This window comes from Melanotaenia boesemani, chromosome 17 (genome assembly GCF_017639745.1).
Source record: "Melanotaenia boesemani isolate fMelBoe1 chromosome 17, fMelBoe1.pri, whole genome shotgun sequence".
Taxonomy (NCBI): domain Eukaryota; kingdom Metazoa; phylum Chordata; class Actinopteri; order Atheriniformes; family Melanotaeniidae; genus Melanotaenia; species Melanotaenia boesemani.
The window spans coordinates 30495214-30519625 of record NC_055698.1 but is presented as its reverse complement, the minus strand read 5'-3'; the positions used below and the strand labels follow the sequence as shown (position 1 = coordinate 30519625).

Genomic DNA, 24412 nt, shown 5'->3' with positions numbered 1-24412 from the left:
CCAGGTGAGTTTGTGCTGAAGTCAGAGTGAAACGTCACATTTCCAGGTCACCAGCTGTAAGTCGCCTACAGCCATGCAGGACCACAGCAGACTGGTGATGTAAGAGTCTCCCTGTAGTCCTGATGCCCACCGACAGATGATGTGATGCAGGGTGGTTTAGTTGAGTCAGGTAGACTAACAGAAGCTGACTGCTGACTCTGGTCTGCTGTGGTACACCCACGTTCACACTCACACACAGGAAGGCTATCTGACAGCATGGCCTCCATGAAGACAAATCAATGTGACAGAAACTGACAAACCAACACAAAGAACAGAAACAGGTTTAGAGTCTCGCTGCTCACTCTGGAGTTCTTTACTGGCAGTACAACACATTTTTAGACCAGTGCTTCTCAAATTGGGCTCCAAAATTGTTCTTCTTTAATAATCAAAGTTTCAGCTCTTAGCCATCCTTCAAGACTAGTGGAATTTTTTTTTTTTTTTTTTTTAAACCTTGAATTTTCCGAATTTAAGGTCAAAATATCAGTTAGCGACTGAGGTGAGGACCTATTTCTCTCGTCTCTCCAGTTTTTAGGGAATCAGTTTTTTATTTGGCTCATCTCTTCCTCCTCCTACTGTCTTTATACAACCTTTCCTCTCTTTCTTCCCCGTCCCTGTTCATTTCCACCCCTCTGTTACCATAGCTACAGAAAAGCGGCCCCCCATCGAAAAGGGCATATGCCTCGCGGGCCCCCCCTCTCATCCTGCTCTGGGGCAAGGAGGATGAGGAGGAGGAAGGAGCTCAGGGAGTATGTCTGAGTCCAACTCCCCCGCCCCGCCCCTCCACCGCTCACCCCATCACCTCCGACTCTCCAGCTTCAGCCTCCGCTCTGCAGGTGGAGCCGCGAGGCTGCATGAGCGTGCAGTGCAACTGACCGAGCAAGCCGAGGCCGTGCGGGCCGCCGTTTCTGTTGTGTGACATCATCAGAGCGGGACAAAGACTCGATGTCACTCAACAGATCTGCAGCTCTGCATGAACTCACATCAACGGCAGCTAATTTAGTAAAAATATTAAAGCAAACATCATCAAAATGATCATTTAATCTGAGTGGAAGGAGTGTTTTTCTCTATTATTCCAGTTCTAACACTGAGGTCAGAGGACATGGAGATAAAAAAAGAAAAGCTCACTTATGGCAACACCAACAGAAAACACCAACTCCTCTTCTCCTCGTGTCTGTAATGACTAATCCTGAGTGAACCCTCCTTTACCCGCACAGCGTCGACACATCTGCATCGACACATCTGCATCCTGCACCTTAATATTTGCAGCAACCGTGTGTGTGTGTGAGATCTTCTGTCCACCCGTCTATTAAACTGCATCTTTTCTGTGTGGACATGAAGCTGCTAACTAATGAAGCAAAGAAGGAAAAGTGAATTTTGCATCTTTAAGCTGAACGTGCACGGTTTGCTCCACAGTTACGGCCTGTCTTTAGCATCAGCTGTTGAAGACAGCGCCCCCCAGAGGATCATTTTATCTCAATGGAACTGTGATTTTGATTCCACTGCACAGTTGAAATCCGCTTAATCTGCACTCACTGCTGCATTCTGCATTTGTGTTTAATAGAAACTTTAGGTTTAACTTTGTTTTCGTTCTTTTCCTCACTTTGTGTGTTTTTTTGTGCTCTGTTTCTTTGCAGCCCAGAGAAAAGGGGCGAATGAGATTTCATCGATTGCAAAATGTCCAAATAGCGCTGGACTTCCTCAAGCAGAGACAGGTAAGCACACGAACAGACACACATGCTTCGTGCTTCTCTTTTTAAATGAGGTGCTCTGGGTTTCTGTGTGGACGTTATCTGCAGGCTTCTCCGATCAATGCTTTAGTAAATTTCACACAGTTTTACACACTGTGTTGGTTTGTTAATCTACATAAATAAATTATGTATATCTTCACAACTACAAGGGTAAGATTGCTACAGAAGTGTAAGAATCAAGATGTGTTGCTGTGTCAGAGTAAATCCACCTGGAGCAGAGTAGAAAATGTAAATGGTTTTCTCCTCCTGAAAGAAAACCACATTACTTTCAGTGAAACCAGAGAACAGCAGCTCAGTTCATCTAGGAATGAGTAAAGTAATGTCTGATGAGGAACTGTGCTACAGGAGAAGCTAAAAGGTGAACCTGAGCAGGTTTACAGATGTTTCAACAGAGGTGTTATGCAGGTAAATATCTCAGGAAGCCATCAGCTGATGATGATGATGGACACCTTTATCAATAGTCTGTCAGGAGGATCCAGGGATAGCCCCACATTCACCTTAGAAACACCATGAGGATCCAGAAAGAAGTGAAGCCCAAGATAGTCTATGATAGGAAGAGTGAATCCTTCACTATAAACCTCCTTCATCTCCATGGAAACCAGCAGGACCTTCATGGTTCATTTCAAACAAAGGCAGAGTCATAGGAGAAACATTAGTAGAGTTTTTAGAGCTGGAATCAAACTTTTCACCACAAACAGCAAAAGTGAGACATGATTTCTGATTCTGGCTGCCAGCTCCAGAGTTTCTGTCCCACCGTGATGAGACAGACGTCTCTGGAACCAGCAGAGTCTCTGCTTTCATACGACACCTTGTTTGTGTGGTTTTGCCTGAAGTGGAGAAAATAGCAGAAGCTCTAAAGTGGACAGAGCTGTTCTCATGGTTTTCTTACATTCCCATGTAACTGCTTATAAACTGTGTTTGGTTTGGATGCCAATGCTTGGTAGAGTCTTTTAGCTGAGTTTCTCCCCGTCATGTGGCTATGCTACATGTTGCTATGCTAGTGTGTGCAAACATCTGCTGTACTGCATGCATCTCATGCATGCCCCCTCTGCAGGGGGCCCATGTGAAGAAAAGATTAATAAACAATAAGACTGAATGTAAACTTTTTTGGTCACTTTAGCCAGAAATGGGTCAGATGGGAATAAGCGGTGATCAGATGAAACATCATCAGGACAGCTGTGGTAAAAAGAAGGAGAAGGAGTGATGAAGGAGAAATCCAACGGATGCCTTCATTTTTATTCTAAAATAAAAGCCTTGAATGGGTGAAATCTAACTGTGTAATATATAAACTGGAATAATATTGATAGAAATCAGATCTCCATCTCTATAAACTCTGTTCATGCAAACAGCTTCTCACTGACCCGGCACCATGTTGAATCAGCAGATGGTAACTCTGTTTCATCGTACAGCATCAGCTCACCTCTCACTGCTTCCTCAGCAGCTCTGTGTTCCTGTCTAGCTGCAGCTGTCGTACTCGTCCGTATCAACCCAGTCCGTGTTTATTGAAGGACGTCCATGATTCATGGACACAGGAGGGCCAACGTTTTCTTCCTCTGAGTCTCCGTCTCACGAATGCACAACCTGAGTCTTCAAGATTGAACAAGAGCTCAGAACTTCGTACAGTAAACGAGCAGAAAGACAGTGTAGATCTCAATCATCCTCAAACACGGTCCTGTCTTTTTTTTGTAGGTCAAACTTGTGAACATCAGGAATGATGACATCACTGATGGGAACCCCAAACTGACATTAGGACTCATCTGGACCATCATCCTCCACTTCCAGGTCGGTATCCCTTCCATGTTTGTTTGTAAATCCTGGTTTGATGGACAGACATGATGAAGTAACAGGACTAAGGGATTACATAATAACTGAATTAAAGCTCAAGTCCTTCCTGGTGATCCAGTCTGGATTTTAAACAGATTGGACTGAAGATAACTGTGGACATATGGACGTCTGTGTGTTGGCACATCTGTATCTGCATCTGTCAGGATTAGGGTTTGTAACACTGCCAGGCTGAGGAGTTTTACGGCAGATGATGGTGCGTTTATGTTCTCTGGAATGATGTTAGATGAATGGTAAAATAAACAGATGCATGGTTTGATTGGGATTTTGTGCTGATTGTGTGTTTTATGAGTAGAAGCTGGAAGTCGTCCTCAGAGAGGAATCAGAAGATGACACTTTCAAGCACTTATCTGAGTTACAGGAACTTTGCTGTTAGATTCGTTCTGCAGGTGGCTTGTTGGTTTATGCTTTGCTGTAAACACGAGCTGAAGACTTGAAGTTCATTTGTAGTTAAATGTCATTTGGTTCCGAGTTAGTCCATCGTCATTGCACCACTGACCTTTAGCTGTTAACAAAATGAGACATCCTTGTTTTGGAAACCTTATTTTATATGACTAAAATCTATGGCATGTCATCACATAGCTAGCTGTATAAAGAGGGATGGTTGGAACTTGATAATAAATTGCTAAATTCCAGTCCCTAATATCAGGCTTGATACTGCTATGCGGAAGCATTTTATGCAAAATGTATCCTAAATGTATGCAAAGTTTATGCAAAACATATTTGTAAAAAAAATGATGTTTGGCTAGGAGGAACTGCTTTTTGGGTCTCCACATGCGACATCTGCAAACAAAGTAAAATATTTGTTTGGGATGTGGAGCTTTGCAGCTAGTAAAACAATCACAAAGAAGTGGCTTCAACCAGAAACCCAGACTATAGAGCAGTGGTTCACTGTAATCTGTGGAACCTTTTTGTTGAGGCTTCAAGAAGCAAAATTAATTAAAGCCGCAAGCGGCATCCATCGGGTCCGAGCTTCATGGCCCCCAACACCCGTCTCATACACCTTTTCCTAGCATGTTAGCTAACCTGCTAACATGCTATGTAACATGGTAAAATGTCCAGCTGAAATCTGAAATGTTGATATGCGTAGCTAGCATTTTTTGCTAGCATGCTAATATTGCCAGCTAACATGCTATGTTGCCATGGCAACAGGTGTTGGAAAGTGTTAAGGACCCAACAAGTATGAATACTGTCAACTTTGGTGCAGATCCCATGTATTTCTATGGAGATATGAGCAAACCGTGTTTCATGGCGAGAAGGCTTTTTTCCGTCGGTTGCCACGGTATCACGCTTGGTTCTATTCGAAAGATTTAAATAGTGTTTGGTCCCCAACTTCTCAGGAAGCTTCCCACCAAGTTTGGAGTCTCTCGCACAAATCCCCTTAGACTAGTTCGTTCAAATACGATGCATATAAAGTGAAAAAAAATGGGGAAAAAATGGACGTAAACTCCAAGATGGCGGGCACCGCGTTGCCATGGATTGACTTTTTTTGCTCAACTTGGGGTGTTACATGTGTGTGCCAAGTTTTGTCTTCATACGTCAAAGTAGACGTTCAGGACCCCATTAATTTTTGGATTTTTTTGGTGTCTAGGTGGCGCTTGTTGAGCCACTTTTGCATTGAAGTCTATGCAGACCTTAGAATATCGAAATGTTCGCCGGCCTTGATGTGTGTGCCCAATTTCACAACTTTTCATGGGTGTTTAGGGGGTCATATTTGCCCTCAAAGTTCTTAGAAAAATAATAATAAACATTTCAACAACAAAAACAAACAAACTGTGAAACATAATTTTAATTTTAACAAACTGCGAAAAAAGTGTTTCTTTAGTTTGTTTGTTCACATATTTAATTAAATGTGTTAACTTAATTACACAGTTGTGTTCAATTAAATTAAGTGTGTGTGTTTAATATTTTGTTTGTTGAGATCTTCTGCACATTTGCTGGGAACCATTTAGGTGTTTATGTGTTTATATCGGGACTGTTGTATGTGTGTGTGTGTGTGTGTTTTCATGTTAAAAATAATCAAACCGAAACATAATTTTAATTTCACCAACTGGAAAAAAATGTTTTTTTTTTTTAGTTTGTTATGTATTTATTTATTTACATATTTAATTAGAGTATTACAGCCAATGAAGAAATAAAAAATCGGAATTCTGACTATTCTAGAATTCTAGACTAGAATTCTATTTTTTTCTTCAGTTTCCCTGATAATCTTCCGTATTTAATTAGATGTGTTAACTTAATTAAACAGTTGTGTTTAATTAAATCAAGTGTGTGTGTTTAAAATTTTGTTTGTTGAAATCTTCTGCGCGTTTGCTGGGAACGATTTTGGCGCTTATGTGTTTATATTTGGACTGTTGTGTGTGTGTGTGTGTGTGTGTGTGTGTGTGTGTGTGTGTGTGTGTGTGTGTGTGTGTGTGTGTGTGTTCTTTCATGTTGTTAAAAAATAACCAAACTGAAACATAATTTAAATGAACCAGCTAGGGGATTTTTTTTTTTTTTTTAGTTTGTTAGTTTATTTATTTTTTTAATTTTTTAATTTTTTTATTTATTTAACATGTTTAATTAAACGTGTTAATTAAAGAGTTGTGTTTAAATATAGTGTGTGTGTTTAATATTTTGTTTTTTCTTGAGATTTTCTGTGTGTTTAATATCTTGTTTTTTCTTGAGATTTTCTGTGTGTTTAATATTTTGTTTTTTCTTGAGATTTTCTGTGTTTAATATCTTGTTTTTTCTTGAGATTTTCTGTGTGTTTAATATCTTGTTTTTTCTTGAGATTTTCTGTGTTTAATATCTTGTTTTTTCTTGAGATTTTCTGTGCTTTTGCTGGGAGTCGTTTTGGTGTTTTTCTCTGTGTTTATATTGCAGCTGTTGTGGGTGTGTGTCGGGGGCTGTGGCTTACCTCCAGTTTGCTTTTGTGGGAACTTGGGGGCTCTTTTTGAATTGACTTTCAGTTATGCAAGTCACTTCAATCCTTTAAAATAACCATGAACTTTAGAAATTTCTTCGCCGTTTGTTTGATTTTGCAGTCATTTGGAATTCTTCATCGATTGTTGAGCCAAATTTCTGCAATTCTAACTCTTTAACGTTCTGGTTTTGTTCATCGAGGTCTTTATTTTGTTTCTGATGTGATCTTGTCTTACATCGCATCACATGTAGAGTCCAAGTGCTTTCCTTTTTGTGAATGCTCTTGAAGTTTCTCATTTTCTTTTTTTAAGTCCTCAATTTGTTTCTGCAGTAAGTTAACCTTGTTTGTCTCCTCATTGCATGTTAATTTAAAGTGCTTTAGTTTTTCTAACTCCTCCCTGAGTTTATTATTTTGGTCGTTGAGGCCCTCATTCTGTTTTTGCAGAAACTCGTTCTTTATAAATTTGGACTTGGAGAGCTGGGATCTTTTTAAATCCTGTTTAAGTTGCTCATTTTCTTTTTTGAGCTCCTGATTTTGTAGATGAAGCATTTCAGTCTTGTCTGAGTGGGAGTCAGATGAGGAATCAAGGATCTTCTGTTTCTCTAAATCATTTTGCTGTTTTAGATTTTCTTCTTTGAACTCTTTGTTTTGTTGCTCCAGAAATCTGATTTTGCTTTTCATTAAATTAAATGCATCTTCATTGAAAACTGGTGCTTGTCCATCCTCATCCAGTCCTGCTTTGTGTTCGCTAAGCTTCTGGTCTTTTTCGTCAAAGAATGAGGTTTTCTGTTCCAACGAGGCACATTTGTTCTTCCATTCCTCTAAATCATTTTGGAGCTTCGTAATTTGCTCTCTAAGTTCCAGGTTTTTGCTGAGAATTTCATCTCCGTTGCTTTTTTCCTGTTCAGCCTTAACAAGTGACAGTTTGGCTTGATCAAGGTCTTTCCGGAGATTCAGAGTTTCCTGTGTCTTCTGCTTAAGGGCATCCACACTTTCGTCGAGTTCATCTCTTAACGAATTTTTCTGTGTTTCTTGAATTTGCAGGTTCTTCTTCAGCTGCGCAATTTTGGACTCAAGAATTTCTTTTTCTACTTTACCTTTTATCTCCAGAAATTTTTTGTCATTATCTATTTCTCCTAATCTCTGCTGTGTCTCTGTGTACCATAGCTTTTGCTGATTGATCTCTGTGAACAGAACATCGTTCGATATTTTCAGGGCGTCAATATCAGCTGTCTGCAACTTGTTGACGCTTAACAGATGATCTATTTCTAGTTTTAGATCAATCTCATTTAGTTTTTGCGAGCGCACCAGGGTTTTTTTTTCATGCTCGATTTCTTCTAATCTCTTCAGTGCCTCAGTGTATAGTTGGTTTTGCTGGTTTAGCTCTGTCCGCAGAGTCTCTTTGGACTTTTTCAGGTCATGAACTTCAGCCATGAGCTTCTCCCTGACTACATGGAGTTGACCTATTTGTAGGGTGCAATTTCTTGCGTCTTGTCTTCGTGAGAATGTTAGCTCTCTGCAAAGCTCTTCATTTATAGAGCGGAGTTCCACATTTTGAGTTTTAAATTTTTGATTTTCTCGCTGTAACGCGGCTTCTCTATCACCTTCTCCAGACTCCTGGCAGTTGCGTTTAAACAATTTTCTGAACATTGTGTCAATATAAAATCTTTTCACTGAAATGATAAAATTGAAGCTTTCTCTTCCAAAGCTAACGTAAAAGTGAGCTTCAGAGTGGCGTCATCGGAATATTTATATACTCTTAGTGATGTCATTGTCTTTGCGGCTTTGATGTCTCCTTGGCAACATTGTCTTTGTTACATCACACACCGAGGACTGCCCTGGTGTCTCCTTGACAACGGAACTGCCCTGTTCATCAACAGTGACGTTGTCATGGAGACATCAACAGTGTTGTATGGGTAAAAATGACTGGGGTTATGTCCGAACGTCCACCATACTGCCTAACCCCTCGTTTACTGCAAAGAGCTGCACTATGTAGCACACTACATAGTGCCCTCATTCTCTTTGTGATCCAGACATAAGGGTGCCTATTTTTCCCTCGCGAAGACCACGTGACTACCATCCGTCACCACGGCAGCCACAATGCGCGTCAAGATGTCATTCCAAATCCAATCCAAAGTTGTGTGTAAATATTTTTCTTTTTATTCCTTATTTTGTATTTTATTCTTTGTTGCATATCTATTCAATAAAGAATGTTTTTTCGTCTTCTTGTGCCATGCTGAGCTTCTGCACGCAATGCATTGTGGTCTATATTGACCTGTCTAGTGACCATCGATGCTCACTACTTTTCAAGATGCATTGTGGGTAATTTTTAATGCCCTACTTTTTTCTCTCTGGACATTCGGACACCCCTCCAAAATGGCGTGACCCCTGTATAGGGTACTATATAGGAAGTAAGGTGCACATTCAGACCCAGCAAATGTGATTGGGCAGTTTATGGTTGTGATTGTTGGACTAACATTATGAACATGTTCTGATGGTTTGTGAACTTTTTGCAGTTTGTTCATATTAAATAATGAAACAGCTGATTTTTTAAAATGTTTGTTGGATCGTTTTAAAATAAAATGTTCAAGTTTCCAGTTGTTTGTCATGTGCAAGATGGAGGTGAAATGCAGTCAAACATGCATCTGAAGCCCAGTTACTACTAGTACAAGAGAGAAAGATAAATTAAAGCCTCAAGCGGCATCCATCGGGTCCGAGCCTCCTGGACCCCGCCACCCGATGCTAATATGTTGCCATGACAACAGGTGGTGTAATGCGTTAAGGACCCAACAAGTATGAATACTTTCAACTTTGGTGCAGTTCCCATGTATTCCTATGGAGATATGAGCAAACCGTGTTTGATGGCGAGAAAGCTTTTTTCCATCGGTTGCCACGGTTACACACTTTGAACAGATTTGAACAGCGTTTGGTCCCCAACTTGTCAGGAAGCTTCCCACCAAGTTTGGAGTCAATGGCACGAATCCCCTCAGACTAGTTCGTTCAAATACGATGTGTGTAAAGTGCAAAAAATGGCCGCACACGCCAAGATGGCGGGCACGCCGTTGCCATGGCAACAGGTGTTCTATTGACTTTTTTGGTCGACTTGGGGTGTTACACGTGTGTGCCGAGTTTCATGTTCCTATGTCGAACATTTGGGCATTTTTTTGGTGTCTAGGTGGCGCTGTTGAGCCAATTTTGCATTGAAATGTATGCGGACCTTAGAATATTGCAATTTTCGCCGGGCTTGAGGTGTGTGCCAAATTTCACAACTTTTCATGGGTGTTTAGGGGGTGATATTTGGGGTTGAAGCGCTTAGAAGGAGGAGAATAAACATTTCAGGAACAATAGGGTCCTTCCATACTTCGTATGGCTCGGACCCTAATAATAAAAATAAACACCAGTATATTTTTTTTCTTGTCTTTACCGCTAATAGTCTTTGATTTGCTCCTTGGTCTGTTCTTTTGCTGCAACTTGTAAAGAAAAGCTGGAAAATGAATCACCATGTTTACATTACAGTCATTTTACTCTCATTATAAAAATTTACAGCACAAATTAGTTTTGTAATTCTCCATAGAAAATGAAAAAAATCCTCTTTTGCATTTTAGTAGCGGCGACCTCCTTCAGGGTGTTCTGAAATCCGTTTCCAGGTCACAGGCAGGAGAACAGAGTTGTGAAGAGCCTCAGAAGTTAAAAATAAACTCCGGTGTGCCACCACTTGGGCAGAATAACTGATTATCAAACGCAGGCCGTGCGGTCTGTGATGATCAGCAGATGATCTCTGGCTGTTTCCTGCTGGTCAGCTGAATGTTTTAAAACAGAAAGGTGGTTTTTTTTTGCTTCTTCTTTTTTTTTGTAGGTCAGTCTGGTTGTTTTCATTATTTTCTACATGATATAATATTGTGGAACTGGAAATTTAGAACAGGGTTTCGACTTGTTTCTAGCATTTCTCGTGAAAAAATATTTATAATAGTTAAATGACCTCGTGGATGAAGGTGGTGGATGTTGTCTGAAGGGAAGTTTGTTTGGCTCAGGTGTGGAATAATTTCCTCTAGTTTTACCGCCTCCATCAGGGTCGTTTTCGCTTTAATCTTTACTGCAGGAGTCCAGTTACCACCAGACCCAAGTCATGCCTCGCTGCTGCGTTCAGGGCCAAAACAAATTCCTCCCAAACCCCCTGAGATCAAACTGCAGAGTGAGAGAGAGCCGTGGAACGTCCTCATTTTCCTTCAGACTGATTTCACATACGGGTCACAAACACGCTGCTTAACTACCAGACTCTACCGTGATGTGACGGTTGCCACGGAAACAGTAATCCAACTGCCTGACTGAGCATGACTCCACAGAACTTTGTGTTTCAGAAAGAGTTGGTTGGAAAAGAGGACGGACAGGACAGGAGCCGAGAACGGATGCTGGAGGAGGGATTAGGTGGAGGTGGACTTTGGAGATTTGAGTCTGAGATTAGGAGAAGACAGCAGTTTTATGTTAGAGCTGCAGTGAGAAGGGATCAGAAATGTATGCTGTTACGTATTAATCCAATATTTACCGTCTGGGAAAATCACTGAGTTTTATTAATGTTGACGTTTTAGAATGACTGAAAGGATGTTTTCAGGTGGGTTCTTCTGAAATAGACATGTGTGTGATATCATAGGAAACATCACAACAAAGTATAAAAGCAGAAACTCAAATGGCCTCATCAGACATCAGAAATCTGTGAGGTTCAGATTATTTTCACCTGCAGCTTCAGACTGAAAATCCTGGTGATGAAGACGATCTGAGATGAAGCTTCTGGTCTTTGTGGCCAGACGTGAAGTGAGTGAGTGACTCAGCAGATTACAGGAGCTCTCACTGAGGTATCACTTCTCGTTTGGCTCATAACTGCTGTTAGTCATTGTTTCTGTGGCACATCGTGATCCAGATGAGGTGGTGTCTGTCAGCTGGCTCAGACCGTTGTCTTCCTCAACATTGTGTGATTTAATTACCTCTTCATCATTTTAAAAAGAAACTCACTTCTTCTTCAAGATGAGGAAAAGAGTTTATATTCCTGTTTCTGAGATTCACAGCCAGAAATGATCTCCGCGCAACATCATTTGTTTCTTTGACCCCATGCTGCAGTTTCTTTGTCTCGCCACTAGCTGTCACTGTTTAGCTCGGTATCACAGACTCCCTGATGTCCCTTCTATGTTTGGATCCTCCTCCAGCTGCACTGTGTCTGCCTCTGGTTGGCTGAGCCTTTTGTGTGTGTCACTGTTAACTTCCAGTGAGTTCATTCTTCACTGTTTCACTGAGTTGCATCAAGCCAGATCAGCAGGTGTGGCCGGTACATTGCTGTTTCCCAAAGATGCTAGTTGAGACTCTTATAGATCCATCACCATCTATGTCAGTTAACCATGACTTTATTTTGGACTGCAGCAGCCTCATGAAGCTCACAAATTCCCTTTGTGTAGAAGAGATTTTCAGTTCATCAAACTGATGCCTCAGATAGTTTGTAAATTCCCTCATTTAGTGGACAGTGTTATGCAGATATTACCTCCAATAACTGTTTAAGTTTAATGCCACCTTGAAAGTTTTTCTCTTTAAAGGTTGTCAAAAAATGCTACGAGTGAAAACATCCACTCCTCAGCTGTTGGTGCTTGTCAACATAACTTAAAGACAGTTTGTCCTGAGGACATAAAAAATTACATTTACAATAATTTGCGCAATATTAAGTCATTTCAGTGCGTTAAAGAGCATCGTGCTGGGTGAAAACCTGGATTCACAGCTTATCATGGTGTGTATTATGTTGTGTAACCACACTGAAGGATGAAGGGGTCCCCCCATGGTCACGCCTTTTATGTGTGTCTGTGTGTGCTGTTCCCTGATTATTTCAATGCTCTCAGCTGAGGAGAAATGATGGGTTACAACTGAATGTTACTGGATTCACAGCTCACGTTTACTTACTGTACATGCATGTGCTTACACGTCTGCAATGTGTGAGCCATGCTGCACTCTGCAGGATCACAAGTCTGAGTGGTATTAGGACATTTATGTATAGTGGTGGTGGGTGGAAACATTTGTGGGGGAGGAGTGATGCTGCATAATCATTCTAGAGGGGAAGCATGGAGGAATTATTTTACATATTTTCATCTCTGAATTAGGTTTTTTTTTCATTGATTGTTTTTCTAGTTAATCGATCCGTCTATCAGAAATACAATTACAGTCCGAGACTAAATCACATCTGATTCACAGTCCAAAACCTAAAATATAATTTAGAACAGGGGTCCTGAGTCTTTTAGAAGATTCCCTGCTGCAACACACCAGACTCAAACCAGTGGGTCATTAGCAGACTTGACATAAAGCTCTGCACAAGTCTGAGTCAGAGACACGTGTGTTGTTGCAGGGGACCAGGATTGAGGATCCCTCATTACAACAATAGAACTGAGAAAGTAGGGGAGAATATTGTCCTGTGCAGCCACATTTCACCTTTAGATCTTCAGCTCTTTGCTACCAGAAGCCCGTCAAAAAACAAGTTATTTGTTTCTATTTTTATTGTTTCATCTATGAAAAACATCAAAAATCTGAAAGTTTTATAGACAGAAAAGAGGATTTTAGCAGCAACAAGCTGATTCCCAAAGAGCTGTTAGCGGGAAACTTGACATATCTCAACAAGATGTGCAGAAACTGGACGTATGGAGGACACACGAGAAGAGTCCGGCAGCAGATGAACAGGATCTGAAAGTGATGTCTGAAAGGATGGATCCTCCTCAGAACCTGGACCTCAACAGGTCTGATAGAGGGGTGGATCCTCCTCAGAACCTGGACCTCAACATTATTGAAGCAGTGTGGGATCATCTTGAAAGAAACACCATTTTAAAGTGGCACAGATCTTTATGTGCACATTTTTGCTTGACATATAAGCTACAGCTTCTGAAAATAATCAACTGTTTACAGATTTTAAAAATCCGGTTAAAAAGTGAAAAGCTGATTGAACGCCTTCTAAATTTAGGGATTTAATCAAGTTAATACAAAAATCCAGCAAAATCCATTTTACCATAATTACACAGGCTGCAGTAACATAACACAACCAGTGTTACTGAAGGTTCGGTTTCCTCGGAGTACAGGCGTTATTGCTTTCTAGTCACAGTATATTACCTCAAACTGAAAAGTAATGGAGTGTGTGAACTCTTCACACCTTAACCCCCATTTTTATCTCCTTTCACATCCTACTTTCATCACATCCTGTTTTTTTATTTGCCCTTCTTAACCTTCTTTTCATTCCCTTAAATCTCTGTCATCCCTCACGCTTCCTGCATCCCTTTAGATCAGAGCGATGCCTGACCTGCAGCCTCGTGTGCAGCTGGAGGATGGAGGGAAGAGACTAAAGTCTGATTTAGATTCCTCCGCTGCTGGTTGCTTTTTCTTCTTTCCTGCAGACTGTCATTCAGGGAAGCTTTTGGGTCAAGTGTGTGTTTGTGGCACAGAAAGCTGCTCACTAACAGCCAAGAGAGAAAAGGAGAGAGAGAGAGGGGTAGAGCTAGGGAGAGACTGGAGTAACGAGGAAGCGGATTGGTGGAGGAGATCAAGGAGGGAGGGGTGGACTGTGAGAGTGAGACATCGCTCAGAAGAGAGTGTGAAGCTGCAGCAGCCGGAGATAAAAAGCTCTTCTCTCTCTCTCTGCCGTTGTCTGCGAACGAGGGATAAAGCAGAGCATCACAGCCGGATCCGGGCTTCCCACCGTCACTGCAGCTCCCGGCTTCTCCTGATCGGCAGGCCTTAAGCTCCAGACGCACCGCAGGACTGGAGGAGCTCTCAGCTGACTGGGGACCGCCCAGCCTCGCAGGCTCAAATGCACACTCATGCTCTCCGGGACGACCACACGCTCGCTGCTTCCCGTGCCTCCACTTTATCAATCGGATCAGTCAAGTCACACTCGTCTGCAGGAGCCCCGGTTTCGTTTTCACTGGAGACGCCCTGCAGTCCTGCTTTTCCTCCTCTCTTCATGTCTTTGTTTTTAAGACTTAAGATGCAGACTGTCTTGTCTTAGTCTCTGCTGCTGTGCTGCGTGATGCTTTGACTGCCCTTCACTGGACACTCCGTCCCTTTGGCTCTGCTCCAGATACTCTGCACATCTGTACACAGAAAAAAGCTGGGAGTCCTTGCCGAAGCTAACAGAGGACCAGTTGCTTCTGAGTCCAGCTCTAGTTCCTACCCCAGATGCCTCTTCCTAATTAGATCTACTGGACATGAGGAGCTATTAAGAGACAAGAAAGCACCAGAGAGGAGAAACAGAAACATAATCTCTTCTCTGTGTGAGACCTCCTGCAAACTGTGGATTTTTCAGGCTGTTGCATCGTCGCACTGCACCACCTGATGAAGATCAAGGTTGCCTGAATATCTGGCAACCTGACAGCAAGTCAGGAGGTTTATGATTGGACAATTCCCAGACAACTTTGATCCTAGGGGGAGTCTGACATCAAGGTGGGGAAATCTGTCAGAACTGAGGTGTGTGATTCAAAGCTTTCTGGGGGAGCTTAAGGAGAAGTCGGTCTGTGTCTCTGCATGAGCACACAGTTTCATTTCCACAGATGGACTCCGAAGCTTCCTGCTAATCTTATAAATTAGCAGCAATTTTGGTCTGCACTACGTTAGAAAGAGGTGGACATGAGGAGCATGCATATGGTGGAGGGGTCGACATGTCACATAAAACACCAGCTGAATGAGCAGGACCGTGGGAGGATGACAGGCAGCGTGGAGGACTGAGTATTTAAACTGTTACAGCATTGGCTGGATCCTCCTGCAATCTGTTGCAGCATTGGCTGACTGCACACCCTGTCACCCACAGCCTATCTGGACACTGTGCTGCTTCTGCAGAATGAGACACAGAGCTCGTCTTTACTATGAGGGAAACATACCGTATCACCATTAATACTTCTTCTACAGGGAGCCTCCTGACAGATCAGATTCCTGCAGATCTCTGGGTTACAAATCGTCCTCTCTCCTTTTGCACTGCAATAACATTACCACAGTACGATGGAGGCTTAATTAATTCATGAGCTCAGATAGCTGCTGCTTCTAAGAGTACATAGAGCTCCTGGATCAAACCAGCACCTGGAGCTGACAACAAATCTCAGCATAATATTGTTTAAAGAGAGACAGGATGTTTATCCTTCTTTCATCAAGTAGCTGTCGTCTTTTATTCAAAAGGATTAAACCATCAGATATGATGAGACCTCTATTTCCAGGAACTGGGCAGTAAAACAGGCTTTCACATTCTGTTCCCATGCAGTGTGTGTGGAGCAGCTGGATCATCACTAATGGGCTGAATAACACAGGACTGCACTGCATTTTTCTGTCTCACGCACTCATTATCCCACCTGACACGCTGCCTTACACCAGGTAACGGCTCACCTGCCAGCAGCTCGGTGATAAATCGGCCACCTGACCCAAACTGGGTTTATTTTTCTCCCTGCTGTGGCTCTGCTGACATAAATGTGCCCTTGACTGCAACTACAAGTAAAGCAGCCAACTGTTTGCACACATACACACAGAGGTCCTTAGAGACGGCGCTCGGGTGGCCGCTGCACTGCCTGAATCAACATCAGGGTGAGGTGAAGGAAAAGGGAAGGACAGAATAGTCATCAACTCACTGGATTAGATGTGTAAAACTTTTTTTTTTTTTTTTTTATCTAACTTTTCCGTGCTGATATTGAAGACATGGGGAACTCCATGGGTTGTGTCCGACCTCCTCGAGAGGGGGACTTAGCTGGAGCCTCACCACTTTCACCAAAGAGACGCCTGCGTTTTAGACGCAAGCACAAGGGCAACAAGAATAAGAGAGGAGATGCAAAGCAGGAGGACAAGCGAGGGCGAGACCGCGAGCCTGAGGAGGAGGATGAAGACCAGGAGGAAAAGGCTGCAGACTCAGAGTTCAGCAGCAGAGCTACGACTCTCATTACAGTGCCTGACGCCCAATTAACTCATTCCAAAACTAATCCTCAAAGCAATATTCTGTCCCCCGGCTCCATGAGCGCCAGTATGGGGGGGCTTCTGAGCAACAGACTACTTGAAGTATCCCCAAAGCCCAGCCCAGCCTGGAGAGGGGTCTTCTGCCTTCCAGGGGAGGAAGATACCGTCAGCGCAATCATAGATGTGTCCAGCCTCCCAAGCCAAACCACCACCACCACTCCTGTTAGCACGGCCCCGGCCCTGGGGAGCACCACACCGGGTGGAGGGAGGGTCTGTCGAGTTAAGGAGAAGGTCCAGGGGGTCCTGGAGAAACCCTGGGTCCTCCGACAGAGAAGGGAGAAAAAAGACAAGGGGAAAGTGGGTAAAGATGAAAAAGAGACTGGAGGGGAAAAGGGGGGACGAGAAGGGACTACTCAGGCAGTGGAGACACCATCAAAGAGGGAGCACAAAGGTGTAGTTCACATCCGGGAGGTGGATGGTAAACTGTGCGTGGTGAGGACTATGTACCCCACTGACTACGGCTCCCCGCTGTGGAGGAGTGAAAGTGATGGTGAGGTGGAGGTCCACAAAGAGCCGCCCATCGCAGGAAATATTCTCAAAGTCCAACTGATGGAGGAAGAGAAAACACTACCTAGAGGGGCCCCTCCATTCTCCACCCAACAGATTCAGGACTCCACCAAAGCTTTCAGGTTGGACTCTCCAGCTTACGCCCAAGAGAAGTCATCTCTCTTGGAGTCAGGCTATGCTAGTGATCTGCCGCTGACTTCCCCTGAAACAGCAGGCACCACCCCCAGTCAGACGGACTGGGGGGGGCTGACCAGCAGCTCATCTGAGAAGCTGGACTCCATGATGGAGAGTCCTCTGTTGCTGCAGCAACAGGCCGCTGTCAGATACCTGCCCCAGGTTTGTGTCCAACAACATTCCTTTACACTCAACACAATTCCTCAGATTATTAGATCAGTTATGAGGGAGAATGATGGTGCAGCATCTAGAAAACTTTCTCTGTGAAAGTTCCACCAGTTTGTGGCCTCATATTTATCCTCTAACCTCAGCTTTCTAGACCCCATTTTCCAAACCACTGGTCTGGATCCTCTCAGCTCTGGATCTGTTGGACTGTGACTAGTTTGGATGCCGTTGCTGTTGTTTGTGCTGCATGTCACAGAAGCCGCCATTAAGGTTTTTATGCTGGTGTGTGTGCTGTTATCAGCTCTTTAAAGGCATCAACGTTCCCCATCCTTTCCTCTTTTGTTCCTGCGTCCTAATCAACACAGCGCAGCCTCCATAAGTCTTTTCCTTCTTCTCCCTGCTTTACTCATTGTTTTTCTTAGACCACTCTCTCTCTGCTGACGTCTGTAATGGAGCGAGAGGCAGACAGGCTGGTTGTTTGAGTGTGTGAGAGAGAGGTCATTGCCTCAAATGACAGGGTTTCTCTCTGCTGCAAACCAAGACTTGTCATTTACTACAAATTCAAGCAGGTCACAGGCTGACTGGCCTTTTCTTTGTCTGGTTTTAGCTGCAAGAAGTTATTTTGAGGGTAGAAAGAGGAGCTAGTTCAGTCAGCTAACAGATGGATGGTGTTTTTAATTTCTTTTAAATACATACTGTTCCTGCTAGAATGATTGCAAAGGATTTCATTATTTCTCCCTCTACAGCCAGAATATAAAAAATATTTGTGCAATCTTTAGAGATTTCAGTGTGTAAGGGACAAGGAAACACAGTGATCACTGATCCATCAGACGGACCTGCATCCAGAGCCGTCATTAATCACTAGCTGATAGAACCACATAATCAACAAACAGACTTACATTCATAGATATCACTTCAGACGTTACTGAGCAGAAAAGAAGCTGCATGTTAACCTGGTCCAGAGGCGGCATCGACTTCTCTGGACTTAGAGGCATCTGGGATGGACCATCACACAGTGTAGACCTGGATTGTGGCCAGACCAGTCAGTATTCCGGATCTTTGTTGCAAGAAAAGGAGCAAAAGAAGCATCTGAACTGTTGTCAGAAAGTTTAAAAGTCAGGTTCTGTGACGGTCTGGGGTTGGATCTGGATTTGTGAAGCGTCGATCACTTAGTGTCCTCAGTTCCAGAGCATCTTTTAAGTGCTATGAAAAGGAATGACAACATTACTGAAGTTGAAAGGATTGTTTTGAGAGATGTATTGCAGGTTTGAAATGCAGGAAAGTATTAACAAATAAAATGAAGTTGATAAGAAAATATGACATACGATGGGGTGAAACTGTAATCTTATAAAAGTCAAAGTAAATGAAGGAATCATTCAATTCTTTTGTGCAATTTTCATATAATTCCAACTCTTAGTGATCTGAGGTTGTATATCTCTGTATAAGTGAACCAGAGAGGTGTATGCATGACCTCAGCGAAATCACCGTGTCAGCCTGTTCATCACAACAGGAAGCTCCCGAACTCAGTTTGCTGCAAAGCAAGTCCAACCCCGTGTTTCTTGTTACAGGGTGTGTTTATATTAACTGATTTGATCTTACTCTGAGGATGGAGCTACAGCTGTCCTGTTTCACCTTGAAAATAAAATGCCTGCTGCAGTTGTTGCTGTTATCCAGCTCTTCACAGCAGCTGCCAGAGTTTATTCACTTCTCCTTCACATGATGAAGGCAGCACATCCAGGTCGCGCAGCTCATCTGGGCGGGGAGGCACAGCGGCTGACGTCAGGTCACGATGTGTTAACTGGTATGTGTGTGTGTGTGTGTGTGTGTGTGTTTGATGCTTAGTTCCTGCTGAATCATGACAAACATGCTCTGCAGAGATCCCAGGTTCAGAGAGTTTTATTGAATCGTGTGGAGTCTCTGTATGTTGGGTCATGTTGCCCTTCTTGCATAAAAAGGGATTTGAAATGTGCATTCATGAGCAAAGATGTCTGCTAGTTGAGACATTGAGCCTTGAGGGGATTCCTCTTATACACCAATCACTGTGTCTGCCTCTATCTGTCCATCTTATATCTGTTTGTCCATCCATCCGTCCTTTCTTGTATTGTTATTATAGTACAAGAGTTGTACTGTACTGTTATATTAAAAGCTGTCTTTCAACAGCTACACAAATTCCTGACACTAATTAACTGTTTTGATGTCTACCAGTCAGGTTTTCGGCTACACCACAGCACTGGGCAGAGAAAACTGAAATAATAGTTTTTAGAGCCGAGGAAGAAAAAGTCAGCACTCAGCTTCAAACAGCTAAGTTCAAACCTAACAACAAATCCCAAAATCTGAGAGTAGTCCTGGACTCAGACCTGAATTTCAGCAGTTACATTAAGTCAGTTGGGAAGTCAGCCTGTTATCACTTGAAGAACATACCGAGGATTAAAGGACTGATGACTCAGCAGAAAAAACTTGTCCATGCATTTATCTTTAGTAGACTGGACCAGTCCTCACTAAGACCAGGAAAGTAGATCCTAGAACTCCAGTCCTCACTAAGACCAGGAAAGTAGATCCTGGAACTCCTGCCTCACTAAGACCAGGAAAGTAGATCCTAGAACTCCAGTCCTCACTAAGACCAGAAAAGTAGATCCTAGAACTTCAGTCCTCACTAAGACCAGGAAAGTAGATCCTAGAACTTCAGTCCTCACTAAGACCAGGAAAGTAGATCCTAGAACTTCAGTCCTCACTAAGACCAGGAAAGTAGATCCTAGAACTCCAATCCTCAGATCTTTAAACTGGCTTCCTGTCTGTCAAAGAACTGACTCATAATCCTGCTGTTAGTTTACAAATCACTGAGTGGTTTAGGACGCAAGGACACAGGATACATTCAGGACCTTCTGGTTCGCCACAAACCTGATCCCTCAGGTCATCAGGGTCTACTTTCTGTTCCCAGGCTCAGAACTTGACATGAAGAGGCAGCATTCAGCTTTTATGCTCCTCACATGTGGAACAAACCCCTAGAAAACTGCAGGTCTGCTGACTCAGCAGTTTTAGATCAGGGTTAAAAAAATTTGTATTTGCTGCCTTTTATCAGAACAGCTGTTAATTCCCCACACTGGAACCTTGTTTTTGTTCCTTTCATCGATGATGCCCCCTCAGCCTCCCTCCCCATCCGTCTAACTTCAAAGAGGCCATGTTTCTAAAAGGGGGGCTGGTCCAGAGCCTCAGGGCGGCAGGAGGGGGAGTAATTGACTGAGAGGCCGTCCCCAGGAGCCGGATTACAGCAAAACCGCAAAAGTATTTTAGCAAACCCTTTCATCCCCACAAATCCAGGGATTAGCCTCCATGAAACCGACCACGTCTGAAGCCAGGTACCAAAGTGGATCGGTTTGAGTCCTCTACCGTCTGCGGTACTGTGTGGACAGCGAAGCTGCACAACTCGAGGATATGATGTCAATGTGTGACGAACGCGCCAATTCCCAATCCACCCTTCCTCGAGTTTTTTATGCTTTGTGGTCAAGCATTTTTTCAAGAAGAAACTCAACTTCTTCATTACTCCAAAGAAATGTTTCTCCTTTGCTTCGCAGTGAATCCTGTTATTTTCTCTTCTCTGCTTCCGATGTAAACTTCCTGCAACATGCAGTGAGCCTTTATCTGCACATGCGCTGTTGTGCTCTAGCTTTGGAGTGTTACTCTTTAGCGCCCCCCACAGCCTGTAGTATGTACTACAGCGGTGTCGTGGGGATGTGTGTTTGCCACTGTTTTCACACCGTTTTCACACCTGAACTGGCTTCGGTGCCATGTGGACATAGCCTGAATCGTAGCTGTTCTGAAGTCTGCAGCTACCTGAACTCTACGATTCATACATGGATGTACTTATAGCGTGTCCTGAACGCTTTCAGATTAGTTGTCATGTTTCTGTCTGAGAAGCTGATGATTGTTATTTTTTCATCTTCAAGTCTCCACACCATCACGTAGCAGCCAGGTGATGCTAATCAAATACACCTGATTAGCTGATCATCATCTCTGAAAGCAGCTTGGCAGTTTGCTGCTCTGAAAGATTCAGGTGTGTGTTAACATTCGCTTAGAGAAGCAACTGTTGCTGGCCATCAGTCTAAGAAGGGTTATAAGGTCATTTCTAAACTGTCTGTAGTCCTTTCTATAGAGAGAGAGAGATTTTACAATTGGAAAACATCCAAGACAGCTGCCCTTCTTCCCTGGAGTGGACTCAGTTCAACCCAAGAGCTTCATCTTGGACTCTCTAGGCCTCAGTCAGCATATTAAATGTTAAAGGTCATGACAGTCTACTTAGAAAAAGACTGAACAAGTATAGCTTGTTTAGAAGGATTGCAGGAGAAAGTCTCCTGTCTCTAAAAATAACACAACAGCACGGCTTTGGTTTGCAAATCTGAACAAACCACAAGACTTCTGACAAAATGAAGACAAAATGAAGATGTTTGGTCAGAATAGACAGAAAACAAATGCAACATATCCACACAAACACCTCACGTTGGTGGAGGGTTGATGATCTGCAGCTGTAGGACCTGGACACAGCGCAGTCATTTAGTGAACCTTGAAGTGTTTAAGAGTCAAATGTGAGTCCACCTGTACGACAGCTAAAGACTGGCGGATTGGCTGAAACATTTCCTGATACATAAAACCTGGATGAACTACCCCGGCCTCCGCTGTGTCAACTTTACCTTCATAGAATCTGTAGTTTCTTTCTCACATGACTGTATTCAAAACTGAAGGTTGAGTTTCTTTCTTAGAAGCTTTTCAGGGAATCCAGCTGATGTTAGTTCTCTACTTCACACGATAACCAGCTCCAGCCTTTGAAGAAGACTACGATGTGTTAGAAAAATGGTAAAAGTATCGATTTTTGCGAGAAACTGTGTTTTCTTACATGATATGTTGGAGAAGGGCTGACATTAGTGGCAGTCAGAGAAGGATGGAGGGGTGATGCACTGGGTGTGCAGCCTCTCACAGAATCCTGCATCTGAATTTCTCTTCTGGAAAAGTGGAAAAATGCTAAAAGCTAACCAGCTAGCAGTATCACAAACTTCTGTTTTTGCTTCATCCTTATGGATGAGACTATAGCAAAGCTTTCTGCTGCAGTGTTAAAATTCACTCCTTCTCCTCTCTTGGTGGCTTTCATCACTTTTCCCTTCAGTCTCATCTCCCTCCCCCTCAGTTTTTTGGCTTTTGCTGCAGTCTGCTGGCACACAGCAGACTTTCGTACTGCTCTGTATGAGCAGCAGGCGTAGACAGAAAGTCGGAGTGTTGGACAGTCGGTGAAGGAGGGCTGACAGGAGAATATTGATGACAGGAACAACAGCCAAACGCAGACAGTTACTGCACATAAGTCACTCTGCTTTTGTCACTGTTGACAAACTGACCTAAAGAGAGCAAATAGACAGGAACATGACTAAAGGGGTTAAAACACCATTGGAGTAAACATGTTTGTGAGAAGCTGTGTCTCACAGTTTTCATGATAACCAAAGTTTCAGCACAATAATGAAAAATCTGGAGGCGGTGGCTGGTGATTGTTTCTAAAGACAGACACTAGATTAAAAAAAAACTACATTTAGAAGCATTTGTCAGCCTTTCAGGGGTTAGTAGGCATGTTTAACCACATCATAGACAGATCCTGTGTCACAGCCTTGAAAACAAAAGAAAACGATGTGATGGAGGAGCAGCTTGATTAGCATGTGAAGCAGAACAGATGAAAGAAGAGGAAAAATGGAAGAGACAGATCGAGGTTGGAGGGAGGAGGCACTAAACAGATGGAGGGGAAGCAGAGTGTTGGGTTGGGTGCTGGAGGTGTTAATGAGGAGGCTGGACTGTAGATGATGTTCTGAGATTGTTCTCTGAGAGAAAACGAGTGATCTGAGAGAAGAATCTCCTCACTGGGTTTGTTTTTTCTGCCAGCTCGTAGCCGATGAGCTGATGTGAGGCTGTTTGCTGGAACAATAAGTGGAACATAATAACACAAGCTAAGGCAGAACAACCAAACGGAGGATCGTCATCATAGTGACTCCTTCTCTCTGTTTCCTTCAGATCTCAGAGATCTACGTTAGCGGCGAGTCAGCTGACCTCACAGCCAAAGAGAAGCTGTTGCTATGGAGCCAGCAGGCGACAGAAGGCTACCCCGGCCTCCGCTGCGTCAACTTCACCTCATCCTGGAGCGACGGACGCATGTTCAACGCTCTGCTGCACAGATACAGGTTAGAAAACCGGCTGTGATCAACTTCCTGTTAAATTTAGACATGCTGAAGTCTGCAAAACCACAGATGACACACAAACACCTCCCCTCCGTTTGTTTTACAGACCAGACCTGATCGACATGGAGGTGGTGTCCCGACAGAGTAACCGAGACAACCTCGAGCAGGCCTTCGAGATCGCCGAGTCGTTAGGGGTAACCAGGCTGCTGGACGCTGAAGGTGAGGCCGTTAGGCTGAATGAATACTTCAGAGTTGGTATGAGGAGTTCCTCAGGGCTGCGTACAGGGACCTATTTAGTTTGTTTGGTAAATTTCCCTCTAAGAACAATAAATTGTATCAAATTGTAAAACTTTTTGTAGATGAAAATAATCAATTAAATTAAAAGTCAAATAGAATAAAAAGAAAAGCATCACTGATAATGTTTGTAGAAGTAAAGTATGTAAAAAAAAAATGCATCAGAAGCTTTTTAGTTAAATTTAGGCTCTTATTACTTGTTTTTGTGTTTTTATGTGGTGAATTTTATTTATTTACAGAAATTTACTATTTCTGTGAAGCAGTTTGTGTCATATGTTGCAGAAAGGCTGGAAATTGCCCTTAAACGCCTTCAGAACCAAGCTAAAAGCATCAGAAACGGCCACAATAATGTTCAGTTGTTTTTCATGACCAGTTTTATAAATATGTTGTTTGTTTTAATGTCGTAACTGTGTGTTGAATTTTTACTGCCTCTTGGCCAGGAAAAGAGGTTTTTAATCTCAGTGGGACTTTCCTGGTTAAATAAAGTTTAATAAAATAAAAAATAAAGTTTCTGTAAAAGGCGCAATGTA

At 42.9% G+C, this 24412-nt stretch overlaps 1 protein-coding gene across 4 annotated transcripts in view; it reads left to right on the top strand.

The window, feature by feature from the left end:
- Nucleotides 1-24412, top strand: part of macf1a (microtubule actin crosslinking factor 1a) — a 225173-nt gene that overhangs the window by 91325 nt on the left and 109436 nt on the right. For all 4 annotated transcript variants that reach the window (XM_042011770.1, XM_042011769.1, XM_042011771.1 and 1 more), the window contains exons 4-7: nucleotides 1674-1751; nucleotides 3477-3569; nucleotides 23425-23591; nucleotides 23695-23807. In XM_042011770.1, coding sequence (XP_041867704.1) covers nucleotides 1674-1751; nucleotides 3477-3569; nucleotides 23425-23591; nucleotides 23695-23807 — 451 coding nt within the window. The remainder of the gene's footprint in view (nucleotides 1-1673; nucleotides 1752-3476; nucleotides 3570-23424; nucleotides 23592-23694; nucleotides 23808-24412) is intronic.